This window comes from Cydia fagiglandana, chromosome 17 (assembly GCF_963556715.1).
Source record: "Cydia fagiglandana chromosome 17, ilCydFagi1.1, whole genome shotgun sequence".
Classification (NCBI taxonomy): Eukaryota; Metazoa; Arthropoda; class Insecta; order Lepidoptera; family Tortricidae; genus Cydia; species Cydia fagiglandana.
Window position 1 is genome coordinate 4,790,028 of NC_085948.1, and position 13,525 is coordinate 4,803,552.

At 38.1% G+C, this 13,525-nt stretch overlaps 1 protein-coding gene across 3 annotated transcripts; it reads left to right on the top strand.

Moving 5' to 3' along the window:
- Positions 1-3,416: 3,416 nt before the first annotated feature.
- LOC134672972 (uncharacterized) lies at positions 3,417-13,322 on the top strand. 3 transcript variants are annotated; one of them, XM_063530927.1, is made up of 7 exons: positions 3,417-3,519; positions 4,489-4,622; positions 5,836-5,978; positions 7,678-7,776; positions 8,990-9,163; positions 10,654-10,768; positions 13,185-13,322. In XM_063530927.1, exons 1-7 carry the CDS (start codon positions 3,480-3,482, stop codon positions 13,293-13,295), a joined length of 816 nt encoding a protein of 271 aa, XP_063386997.1. In that variant the 5' UTR covers positions 3,417-3,479; the 3' UTR covers positions 13,296-13,322. The 3 variants fall into 3 exon arrangements, with proteins under 3 accessions (XP_063386997.1, XP_063386998.1, XP_063387000.1); XM_063530928.1 differs by having other exon boundaries at positions 10,654-10,772; positions 13,185-13,316; XM_063530930.1 differs by lacking the exon at positions 7,678-7,776.
- The last annotated feature ends 203 nt before the right edge of the window (positions 13,323-13,525 follow it).

A 13,525-nucleotide genomic window follows, 5' to 3' on the forward strand; every position in this document is an offset into this window, starting at 1 on the left:
AAGGTTATATATATGTTATTAGTTATGGGCGCACGTGATTTCACGACTCTTGGGCCAAATTCGACACGTACAACTGTCAGATTTCGCATCCACGTCAAATCAACAGTTGATTTTATTGCATACTGAGTGTTGATTCCATCAACGGTGGATAATATCATTTGGTACAACCAAAACCATCCAAAACTCAACTCTAAACTAAGGGTGGTTCGGTTTGGTTTGCTTGTCACCCTAACTGTGGATTGTTAATGTCAAATTTTGACATTGTACGTATTCAAGAACTTATGATTTTTCCCACATCAACGGGAGATCAACACGATACGTCAAACGTCGCTTGTCGAATAGGGGCCCTTGTTGACAATGTTCTGCGAATCGAGGCGATGTTTTATTCATGTTATGCCAGACTTTGCAATAATTATAAGACAATATCCGCTTGTGGGAACAATGCTTTATTTCTTATAAACAATAAGTTTTCAAAACTTGTACAATTACGTTAATGAAAAATACTCTGGCACAGCTACTTTGTCAGTAGAAAAAGGCAGCAAAAATAAAAAGTCCTCTATACAAAATTTGAATTTCGCGCCTTTTTCTAGTGATAATTGCACGTGTTTGAGTATACTTTAAGTTTTTGACAAAATACGGCTATGCTATAGTGGTTTTCTACACAAATGCGACACTTTTCTTGGCAACTATTTAAATACTTTTATATTTTCACAGATTTATTAAATTGATTATTAAATTAAATTAATTATTTATGCTTCAATGCAGACGATTTTAATATATGCCAAGAAAAAGGTTTGAAATAAGTTGTTATCGATCTATAATAAATTAAATAATCGTTTATATTATATAAGACTCGTGTAGGCCGTGATATTCAGGATAACATTTTGTAACTTTAGCTTGATATGAACATCTCGGAATTACGAGAATTTTACATTTTCTCTTTGAGCTCATCCGAGTCATCCGGATGTGTTCCTATTTACAAAAGTGGTTCAAAATTTGGGGAAAACTAATGAAAGAACAACAACAATTAAATATTAAAGAGTCAAATAAGGGGTCATCCATTAATTACGTCACACGAATTTCTAGGATTTTTTACCCCTCCCCCCTCCTTGTCACACTTGGTCACATTTGGCAATTCTCCCTCCCCCCCTAGTGTGACGTCACATTTTTTCTACGAAATCGCCAAATCGAATTAAGTATTTATCACATATTTTATCAAAATATTTTTGACGATATAAATATTAGTAATTTTATAACCCAAAACTGCTGAGGAAAGAAAATTAAACGAATAAAAACGATTATCGTTTTAAAAACTTGTTATTTAAATGTACACCAAATAAAATAATTTAAATAAATTTTCGGTTACTGATAAAGTTAAAGTGACGTCACAAAGTTTGTGTCTCCCCCCTCCCCCATGTCACAATATGTCACATTTTCTTGACCCCCTCCCTCCCCCTAAACGTGTGATGTAATTAATGGATGACCCCTAAGTATAAGTAATAGGGTAACTACCTAACTACCTCGGTAGGCCTCTAATCATTAAAAAATTTTTTAATAGAAATTTGGTATTTTGATTTCTATTTTCTTTCAGGGAAAAAAAATGTATTCAATAACAAAACTTATACAAACTATTATTAAAATTAAGTATAGACTAAATAAATTAAAATCAAAACTAATAAAATAAATAAAGAAAACTTACCCACCTACCTTAGATCCCCCAGATCTGTCCCCTGCGGAAGTGTGCCCATAAGGCTGGCTACATTCCCACGCTGAATAGCTATGCCTATTCTTTGGCCTAGGAATGAGCCAGCCCTAGGGTCACCCGTCGTTTCCAACAGTCTTTTTTTTAGGTTTTTAAAAAGGTTGTGGGCGTCAGGACACCACGGCCCCAGGGTCTCTACCGCGAACGCCGCAAATATGTGGTTGTTTGTAAGACCAGCATCCAGCATATTTGCGGCGTTTTAGGGTTTCAGCCGCTGCTGCCGCGCCGCCAGCTCTCTGAGACGTGGCGACTAGATGGGACGGCGCTAGGGTGTCTACACATGTGGCATCCCAGATGAGCGGCCGTCCCATCTGCCAGGGGATGAGGGTTATTCCATCGGGCCTCTTGCCATCGTCGCGCGCCAGACCGGCTGGTTCCAACGCGGCCGGCACGCCCACGCTGACAAAGGCCCGACGGATGACATCGTTGAGGCTGGCGTGGCGGGACAGGCGGCCGGCACTCCTTCGGCAGGAGAGGCCGTGGGAGCCCAGACTGTCAACTTCTGTTCCGCAGGGACAGCTGTGGGGGACAACTATTTCGGCGCCTAGGCGGAGGCCGACAGCCAGTCTGAAAGAATTTTCGTTCATAATTTAAATCCAACCTTGAATAGAGGCATGCCTCAGAAGCTGTAAGCACATACCTATCGCTACTAAACTAAATTAAACCTTAATGTTTCTACAATCGTGTCTACATAATTTACCTGTCATATTTTATTATACTATTAAATAGTAAATCTTACAAAATGGCAGCCATTTTGTAAATTACAGTCTACTTACCTGATGAAACGGCGTGGATCGCCGTGATAGTTATACATATATCAATCATATACTTGATATTAATCGTATCGTATAAAGGAGTTTAGGAGTTCATCATTTCCTTGTGTGCCAGTTCTTAAAATCTTAATCTGAAAGTTCTATTTTCAAGTTAATTTTGTTTTACTACTAAATGCGTCGTGAGCCTGGGAAAATCAGCAATCAGCATATTGACATACAGTTTAGTGTATTAGTTATTATAAAACCTCATTTATAAATTCAATGCCTATTCGTTGCAATGTTTGATGTCAGTGTAGTGGGCGCGATACCTGTACACTCATATATCCTGTAATAAGATGCGTTATAGATCTAAACTCCAAGCAAGTACCTAGTTTCAATTCAACGTTCAACACTAAATGGCGACCCTGTCAGGATATAACACAATTAGGAATAAATACATGCTTGCGCCAACTTTATCTAATGTAACCAAGATTCCTTTCTTTTCGTACAGTTACGCTCCGTGATAGTTGAGTCATTTAGGGTTAAGCTAAATTGGATATACACTAGAGCATGTATTGAACAACCAATTTTGGTAGGACCCCAAAGGCATAACAAGTGCGACCTATAATAAAGTGTTTACTTACTGAGGTACTTACTTTTAATGTTACGGAACGGTTTAGGCCCTGCATTCCCTACAGGTGTTGTGTTGAAAAAAGAAAGTATTGAAATAGAAAAGCTTTATTTTGTTTGTACAAATTATTATTGTAGATTACTTAAATTATTATTGTATATATAAAATAGTACATTGTGTAACGAGGGGGTTACTACCAACACTAGTACCTAGTTATTGTGTACGAATATTTACGATCAAATAATATAAGGTAGCCAGTTTATTATAGAAACTATGATAAAAAGCTGATTGTGAAATAAGAACGGCTGAAAGTTATTGTGGCCGTATAGTCGAAATGTATCACTTCGATTTATGTTTATTTTGTATCATAGCTGGTAAGTACTTATACACAGTACCGTCTTTACCATAAGGGCACACGCCCCCATCCTCAGGGGGCCCCGAAGGACAGACAGTAACAATATATTTGATTACCCAAATAAATTGAAGATCATAATAGAAAAATGATAGTTTAATTTGCTTTCTTAAATTTCCAAAAGGGGGCCAAATTCTTATGTGCCCAAGGGCCCCAGCATAGTTTAAGACGGCCCTGCATATACACTTACACTTACCTATATACATACTTATTGATAGTTTAGTCACAGGGTGTACATACAAGAAGTATGTACCGTACCTATAGTACGGAAATCATTATAGTATCCACATCCACGTGCGTACATATACGTAATGATCATAGGAATTCGATTTCTGTGCCTTGCAATAAAATAAAAGCTATTGATTTTACATACAAAATCAAAAATAGTGTTTATAGTTGGTCAAGCAGATCTTGTCAGTAGAAACAGGCGGTAAATTTGAAAAATGTAGGCTCAAAGGGATATCGTCTCATAGAAAATTTTAATTTTTGCGCCTTTTTCTACTGAAAAGATTTGCTTGACCATCTATAGCTTGTAGTTTATTGTGCAACACGGCCTTGTAGGGCTAAGATGATAGGCTCTTTATCTAATATTTGTCACCATGCCTGTCACGTTTTAACAAATATGTAAGTGCGAAAGTGACGCATGACATATGGCATAACGGGTGATAAAAATGCTGGGGCGGTATCATGGTGGCATTTTTATCACTTGTCATACCATATTTGTTAGAACGTGACGGGCATGGTGACAATTGACAAAGAGCCGACCCATCTTAGCCCTATAGTATTTTTCTAGATTCAATACAGTTTAGCAAGATTTTGTGTTGTAAGGGATATAAATTGTGTAAAGATGACATCTGTCACCGAACCCAGGGTGGGTTTTGGTTTGTGGTTGGTTTTTGAAAAATACTACGATTGAATGTTATATTTTCAGCTATTATTAATGCGGTGGACAATAAGAAATACGATATTGAAGAAGAAAGTAAGAATGCGTATGGAATGGACTTGCAAAACGTCCTGCGACAGTTTCGAAGATCGGACGATTACGTCAAAATATTGAAAATGAGGGTAAAATCTTGTAGTAGGAGATCCCACATATATGGGACCTTCACCAATCTGTCTGACGATGAAAAACCGTATTTATATCAAAAGACCTATCCAACGACATGTCACATTGTAGGGTAAAAGCTTATAGGTAGTGTGGGGTGTCGTTGGATAGTCCTTTCAAAATAAATAGGGGTATTTAAACAACATTTCTTGATAAAGTGAATCATTTCGGAAATAATCGTTTAGAAAGAAAAAAAGAAGGTTGTTTCCTTCTAACTTTTGAACCATCTGTTCAAAAAATATGAAAAAAATCATGAAAATAGTGCTTAAAAACTGAATCAAATAAAATTAAAACAAACTTGATCAGTTAAGCCGTTTATGGGTTATCGCTAAAAGTCTTCCCTTCTTATTTTAATTAAAAGCCTGGCAACCCTTATTTGTGACCGGATTTTCGCAGGCAACCCTATACCATTGTATTTGCAATAAAATTACCATCATTTTGATGTATAATTCAAGCGTCAGACAGATGAGTGCAATTATCGATATAAAATCACCTCTTTAAACACGGCAACCTCATGATAGTGACCGGAAAAAGATAGGCAACCTATACTTCGTTTTTTTTAGCATTAGAAATTAGGTAAACAATCTTGATGTGTCTTTTAATTGAAAAACACATTTTAAAAATAAGTTACGGCAAAGATGTAACAATTATGAATCTAATACGATCATTTATATTCTTCTGCTTTCATAAGTAATAGTTTTATATTTTTATAAAGCGTTTTTCAATTAAAAGACATGTCAAGATCGCTTACCTTCTTGCAAGTTCTTTCTAATGCTAAAAAAAACGAACTATAGATGATTTATGTTGTGCAAGTTGTATACTTTCCATTGAAACTTATTTCGTTCGTCAGACAAATCGGTGAAATTTGCCGAAAAAATTTTTTTTTCAAAAAGGTATTAAAAATAGCCTTGACCATATTTCTTTAGGCAACCCGTTTTATTTATGTTCTGGAACATATTTTCTTTCATATTTTCATAGTTTCATCCGTCAGACAGATTGGTGAAGGTCGACCATATAATATGTGGGATCTTAGACCATTGGTCCAGCGCCTGATGATTTGCTTATTACAACATATATATATATAAGTATGTTTGTTATTTGTTGGTTGGTTCAATAACTATTATTATTTATGGTATATTTTACGTATCTAAAAGTTTTCTTATTCTGTTCTAGACAAATGAATTTAATGTGTTTTTTGGGGACGTAGTCTACCACAGTTTAGATTATCATCAAGGTAAAATGGAAGAGGAGATAAAAACTTCATTTGGCCTCAAAAAATCCCCTTCAGACGTACCAACAACCACTTTTAAAACAGAGTAAGTTTTAAGAAATGGTGGAACAGCTGGCCTAGCCAAGGTGACAATCGCTATCGCTTCGACAACGAAACGCTTTGTGTCTCTCTATATCTCTTCCATATAAGTGTGACAGTGACAGTTGCGTTTCGATCGCTACGGAGCGTAAGCGATTGGCATGTTGGCTACGCGGCCTGTTCTTATTTTAAGAAGAAGACATTCCAGACCTTACAGTATGAATAAATAGTATCTTTCCTCTAGCTAGGTGGTCTTTCTGAAGTTATGCATGTCTAAAGTTTAGGTATAGACCACCTAGAGAGTTGTAACCATATTCTAGGTTCTCTAAAGGTAGTCAGCATAAATAAAGAGTATATATACTTACATATATATAGTTTATTTGAATCTAAAGTTTATAGTCAGTCAATGAAAAGTCTGCAGCGGAATTGATAGCCCACGCAGTGCACGTGTTATTTTAAACGTCAAACTTCTATGAAATTATGCCGTATAAATGACACTTGCACTGCGTGCAGACTTTTCTTGGTCCGACTCTATAGACCACGTTTTGGGTTAAGCCCCCTCCAGACTATGTGCGTGAATCGCGGCGCGACGTCGCGGAGCGAACATATCGCGAAGTTGACGTATGACTCCACATTCGCACACTTCACGGCGATTTCGCAGTTTGGTTTGCGGCAATATGGCGGAAAAGCATCAGCTGATCGAGTTTAACTGTTAGTTATCTATGGCATCATACGTGATCGATTTAGCTGTTTATTCCATTTTGTTTTATTGTAAAACCGTAAAATATAGCTGCTTAATATAATATAATCATAATAGAATTAGTATTTATCTTGCCACAGAGGAGCCAAAATATCGTGTAATGTGGAGTCTTGCAAGTTCGCGCTTCGCGTCTCCTTTGACGCGGGCCGAAATACCAACAAAAAACGGAGAACAAGGCGCGAAAGCGTGAACATTCTGCGAAATCGACGCCACACTTGCGTTCGCGGCTTCGCCCGCGATTCACGCGCATAGTCTGGAGGGGCCTTTAGGGTTGTATTCACTCCCAGGTTCTAGATGGTCTAGAGTTAGACCAGGAAAAGTCTGCAACGATTTTGATAGCACAAGCAGTGCAAATGTTATTTTAAACATCAAACTTCTATGAAATTATGATGTATAAACAGTTGTATAAATGACACTTGCACTGCGGATGCTAATATCAAAATCGTTGCAAATTTTTCTTGGTCTAACTCTATCCATCTTCTAGGATGTATATAGGTGGTTTATCTAATACCGGGTGTGGCCTGTAACATAAGCAAATAATTAAAACACAGATTATACTCCTCAAACGGTGACACTTTTGTTCAACAACTTTCAAAAATTGTGAAGTATTTAGACTCCCTATTTTTCATACAAAATAAATATTGTCTTCAATGGACGCCATCGCCACGCCATATCATTGTGATTGACGTTGCTTGTCAAGCCTTAAACAAAACAAAATTCGCAATACATTGCGTCTTTGAATAACCTTTAAAGTGTATTAAAAATCAAAGTACAAGTTATTTTCAAAAGTCGTTGAACAAATGTTGATCAGTATGAGGAGTACAGCCTACAGTTAAATTTTTTGCTCATATTACAGGCCACACCCGGTATATAATAAGTATATAAATAAATAAAAGGCCCATTTGAATTGTGTGGACTGATTTTAATAATGATGTCGACTTTCTAGATCAACCACCGTTTGCATCCCTGGGGAATCTGGGAAAAAAACCTGTCCACCACCGGAGGAGAGTTCCACGATTCCGGCCAGCCGCCAATTGTTGTACGAGTAGGTATAGAATAAAATTAATACTAAAAAGTTTGGCATTTTATGTTTTCGTACAAGCTTTTATGGCTGACTGTACTTTTCTTTCCACAGGCCACTAAAACTCATGTAGACAATTTTAACAACTCCAAATACTATATATATATATATATATATTAGTTTACTTTGTTATATCACAACTAAATTTCAGCTCAGAATCAGAAATCGTTAAGTGGGTCAATGTCAATACCGCAGCAGAGCAGAGGGTCTACCGCGAACACGTTCGACGTGTTGCCTCCCTGTCCCACTTACGTACGAATTTACAAGTGGAACAGAAAGGCAACACGTCGAACGTGCTTCGCGGTAGGCGCTCAGGGGCCTTATTCGAGATGTACAGCTGTCAGATTTCGGATCCACATCAAATCAACTCTTGATTTAATCGCATGTTGATTCTATCAAGTTTTGATTCGATTTGATCAACTGTGGATATCATTTGGTACAACCAAAACTCAGCTCTGAACTCGGGGTGGTTCCGGTTTGGTTTGGTTGTCACCTAACTGTGGATTGCTAATGTCAAATTTTGACAGCTGCACGTATTCGACAACTCACAATTGACCGTAGTTATGCAGAAAACGACCAACTCAATTTTTTTATCAATACAGAAAGCGACCACAGCTACTGTGTTTAGGGTGTAAGTCACTTTGACAAAAATAAAAAGTTGGTCGCTTTCTACAGAACTACGGTCAATTTATCCCACATCAACGGGAGATCAACTTGATTTGATACGTAAATTATCGCTCGCTAGTCGAATAGGGGACCAGTATATTAATGTCGCAACTGTAAAGCCCCCTCCAGACTCGTGCGCTAATCGCGGCTTCGCCCGCGATTCACGCGCATAGTCTGGAGGGGGCTTAATGTAGCTGTGTAATCGGATTGTCAACACAATTATGTGATTGATTGATTGGCAAATTATAATAAAAATATTGTCAATAATGTTGATATCGAGAGAGGATAATGGGGACTACTTTTGTATGGAATTTAAACGTAAACCACGGGTCGGTCGTCCACTTTCCTCTTAAGCGACCTGCAGCGGTATCATGGTCACGTTTTTATCACGTGTCATGACATGCGTCGCTTTCGCACTCACATACTTGTTAGAACATGACAGGCATGTTGACAGATGATAAATAGCCGGCCATCTTAGCTCTTCTGACCTCAACTCTATGGTTTATTACAGAGCCAAAGCCCGTATTCTTAAATCAAAATTGAGCGGGCGCCGTCAAGCTGGCGCGAAGGCGATCGAGCAGTCGCTGCTGAAAGTTAAGCACATCGACGAATATCCCCAGCTGGGCTCTCAGCTGACGGCGGAGGAGCGGAACTACTATAAGAGCCTAGCATTCGAATACGCTGGGTATTTAACATATGATTAGGGATGTACCAAACTATAGACCGACCGCTTAAATGAGTCCTCGCCTGCGCGGTACGGGGGCGACGGGGTAGGACGACCAAGGGTGGCGGGTAAGGTGCGCGCGGCAGGCGTACGGCCGTACCGCGCAGGTGAGGACTCATTTTGATAAAATTTTAACAACGAATTACCTAATATGCATTACCTAGCGATGTGACGAGTTCACTTTTTTTCATTTCGAATCATTCGAATCGATTCGGCCACTGATCCGAGTTGAAATTCGAGTTGACTCGACTCGACGGTTTGCGTGGTTCGCGACAAGGTCACGGACCGTGGAGCCGCAAACTTAGTTGAGACGGCGAGTCAAGCGGCAGTTGTTGTAAACAGAACCTTCAGGGCACCGAATTAAGAGGTTTATTTTTCAATGGCCATACTAGCAGTGAACTCGACTCGGGATGGCGAATCAAGCGGCAGTTGTTGTAATAAGAACCTTCGGGCTACGGAATTAAGGTTTATTTTTGAATGGTCATAGTACCAGTCAACTCGGTATGAGACGGCGAATCAAGCGGCAGTTGTTGTAAAAAGAACCTTCGGGCTCCCGAATTAAGGTTTATTTTTGAATGGCCTTAGTAGCAGTGTGATAGCGTTGAATCGGCTCGGAGAGTTGGCGAATTGGCGATTCATTCGCCGAGTTAGCGGATCGGATACCAAGTTACCAGTCAGTTTAGTGGCCGAGTTGATTCGGATTGCCAATAGTCTTGATTCGAATCAACTCATCTGTAGGTTGCTTCGGATTATTCGAATTCGACTCGCCCATCGCTAGCATTACTATTTCATCACTCACAAAACTTCAGGAATCATCTATCACCAACCACCAAATATTTTTCTGACGCAATAGGCAACGATCTAGATGCCGTTTCAATGTAAGGTAAACGTACTAGTGCTCGACATGCTAATGCCCAATAGATGACACCTTGCTGTCATCTCTACATATTGAAAATGAGTAATGATTTAAGTTTCAAGATGACATGTACTAGGACCGCGACGAGCATAAATAGTAGGTACGTTTACGTTATCTGACTTGTAGTAAGCTTCTTGATACAACCGAATATGACCATTTTAATGAATATAAACTGTATATACTGCACATTTCCATTGTTTTTAAAAATACCCGGATTTAAAAATATTAATATTGCATTTAAAAATAGAAAATATGATATGATATGATTGATTTATCTCACAATATACAAATTCACTTAACATGACACATGGTAAAATTTTAGGAATTTATGTTGTGATGTCAGTTTTTACGATTGAGTATACATACAGTTTTCTTACCAAAACTCTACTACGAAATAACTCGCGATTTGGTACCTAAGAAAACTGTTATGGAGTTGTCCCTCTTTATTTACTTCTATTTTTCTATGCACGGACAAGTCATCCTTAACATGCTTGCTGTCTACCACAGAAAATATTGTAATAAACGATTTTTTCAGAGAAACTATTCACACTACAATTAGGGCATTTGGAGCGGAACCGGTGGATGTGCATGGGAGCACCCAAATGAACGCCGAGGGAACAACTAGCACACAACACATGTTGAGACACATAGTAAGTACGTATCCATAAGGCTGTAATAGGAATAAAGTGTGGCAATGCCATCATTAAGAGCCCATCAACGTGCACACTAATGCCACTGCTAAATAATCGTGATTATTTAAAAAAGGCCACTACGTACTGTATTTTGCATTTAAGAACCTTTTGAATACCTACATCAATCTAGTTTTTATGTTGTTGGATTCGTCAATTTATGCGTCCAGAGTTAAAACGGCAGTTTTTTTTGAGGTCATAAATCGACGAATCCAGCAACATAAAAACAAGTTTGATGTATTCAAAAGGTATTTAAATACAAAATGCAGTACGTAGCGGCCCCCTTTTTTGAATATCTTTCGTTACCTAAATTTAAATAATCACGATTATTTAGCAGTGGCGCTAGTATAGGTCGGTGCAAAGTTAGCTTAGACAGACTATGCGATCCCACGAACCACCAATTTATTTCAGGGCTGCCAGATCGTATAATAGGCTACGAAATTCGTATAATGAAATTATTTTCGTATACATGTCGTATAGTTGGTCAATCGGTATAATTGGATACGAAAAAAAACACCGATGTTAAACTACTGTCAATGCTTCAAAAAACCGGGCAAGTGCGAGTCGGACTCGCGCACGAAGGGTTCCGTACCATAATGCAAAAAAAGAAACAAAAAAAAGCAAAAAAAAAACTACTGTTACACGATTACTGTTACTGTTATACGATTTAATGGAACGGCAACTACTTAAATACACGTCAACGCGGGCTATAACCGCGAAAAACCAAGTGCGCAAATTGCGGGCATCTTTCTCTGTCACTATTATTACGCTGTCATTGGAGTAAAAGAGAAATATCCCCGCAATTTGGGGGCTTACCGCAAAAACCGAAATTCACCAGTTATTAAAAAATCGATTTAAAATTATAGTTTTTTTTTGTACTCGTATAATGCAATCGAATTTCGTATAATTGCGGCCACAGGATCGCATAATCAAGATTTATGTACTGGCAGCCCTGATTTATTTATTTTTAGTTTGAGTTCTATAATTTTTTAATTAGTATTGAGTGTGGAACATACGAGAAACTAGGCCATTTACCATCAAACCCACTGTTAACCGACAACTTTTAAACCTTATTGCGATGACAGAAGGTTCTAGAGACACTCTATAGACCGACCGCTTAAATAAGTCCTCGCCTGCGCACACCCGCCCGCACCTTCCCCGCCACCTTTAGTCGTCATACCCCGTCGCCCCCGTACCGCGCAGGCGAGGACTCATTTAAGCGGTCGGTCTATTATAGAGTCTAAACTGCAAAACGTAATTCAAGACCAAAAAAAGTGAGACAATGTTGCCATTGCAATAATTTGTTTCAAAATTGTAAATTCCTTTTGATAAATAATCAAGCTAAGATAATTTATTCATTAGTAATTTTACTCCTACTATTTAAAAAAGTACTTTTATTTATTTATTTGTACATAAATACAAGACGCGCTAGTAAAAAAGTGGCAACATTTCTTACTTTTTTTGGTCTTGAATTACGTTTTGCAGTATAGAGTATTGATAGATTTGTCATAGGGATCATTATTCGACGCGGTAGGTATAGGCTCATAGTTATTAGATAAGACACTATAGTAATACACGATTCCTAATTGAACGACCGGTCAAGGTCGTATCAAAATAAGATGAACGCCATTTTTAATTCTTAAAACAGAATCGGCCTTTACTATCATAATCGGGTTAAGGTTTCAGTGCTTCTCTGTATGTCATTTTCTCACCCATTTATGTGTATGATAGGTATATTAGGTATTATTGGTACATTATTAACTGGTGTTCAGTTATCAACCTTAAGTTTGGCTGACGGTAGAACGGTCCGGGTTCGGCCCGAGGTTTCCGACGCGTATTTTCTCCTCACGTGATCACCGCACCGATTACCCGTCAAAGAAAAATATGTGTCGGACGCCTCGGCCCGGATCCAGTCCACTCTAGCGTGAGTAGGGTTACCAGATACAAATTTAGAATTTCCTGACAAAATTCCTGATTTCCGAAGTTTTTCCTGACATTCATATTTTTGACGACGACGACGAGGGGAGGGTCTAGACGTTAAATAGCCGCTTCATTTACAAATGCGAATATTAGACATGATTTCGATTTCTAAAACATCTATGTATGTATGCTTGAGTAAAGATTTGATAGGTCCACTCAGGACCTCATTAATAATTTTTTTACAATGTTTTTGGATTAATTTAACTAAATAAAATGGTACTTTATAAAAAAGTCTATCAATTCCAAAAATTCCTGACATTTTCGTGTTCCGTCCCCATTCCTGACAAAATGCCAAAATTCCTGACATGTCAGGAAAATTCCTGTCATCTGGTAACCCTAAGCGTGAGTCGTCCTTAGGTTCAATGTGATATCTAAACTCATTAAAGACACTTTTCAGGCTGGGGCCAAGAAAATGCTAGTGATGCTAGGATCAACAACAAATGAAGCACGAAAATCGCAACAAGTCACTAAAAGATACCTTATGGTACCGAAAAAAGTATATCCGTAGATTATCAGGGATGGTTAGATGCTCCCCTAAATTGTTTAATGATAATATATATAAAAGATGATTTTATATACGGGTGTTTATCAATCCCTAGTAAATTGCAACTTCGATGTTGGTTCCGTAGTAAAAGTTGTATGTTCTATATGTATATTCACGTCTCAAAACATAGCTAAGGGTTTAAAAAAATACTGTTCATAAACATGAATTTTAGTACTAATTATTAGGATTGAAAT

Excerpts from the sequence above, each read along its gene's own strand:
- LOC134672972 (XM_063530927.1), top strand. The coding sequence starts at position 3,480 with ATGTATCACTTCGATTTATGTTTATTTTGTATCATAGCTG. Across the intron at positions 3,520-4,488 it reads TTTATTTTGTATCATAGCTG|CTATTATTAATGCGGTGGAC; the intron begins GTAAGTACTTAT and ends TTATATTTTCAG. Across the intron at positions 10,769-13,184 it reads AACACATGTTGAGACACATA|GCTGGGGCCAAGAAAATGCT; the intron begins GTAAGTACGTAT and ends GACACTTTTCAG.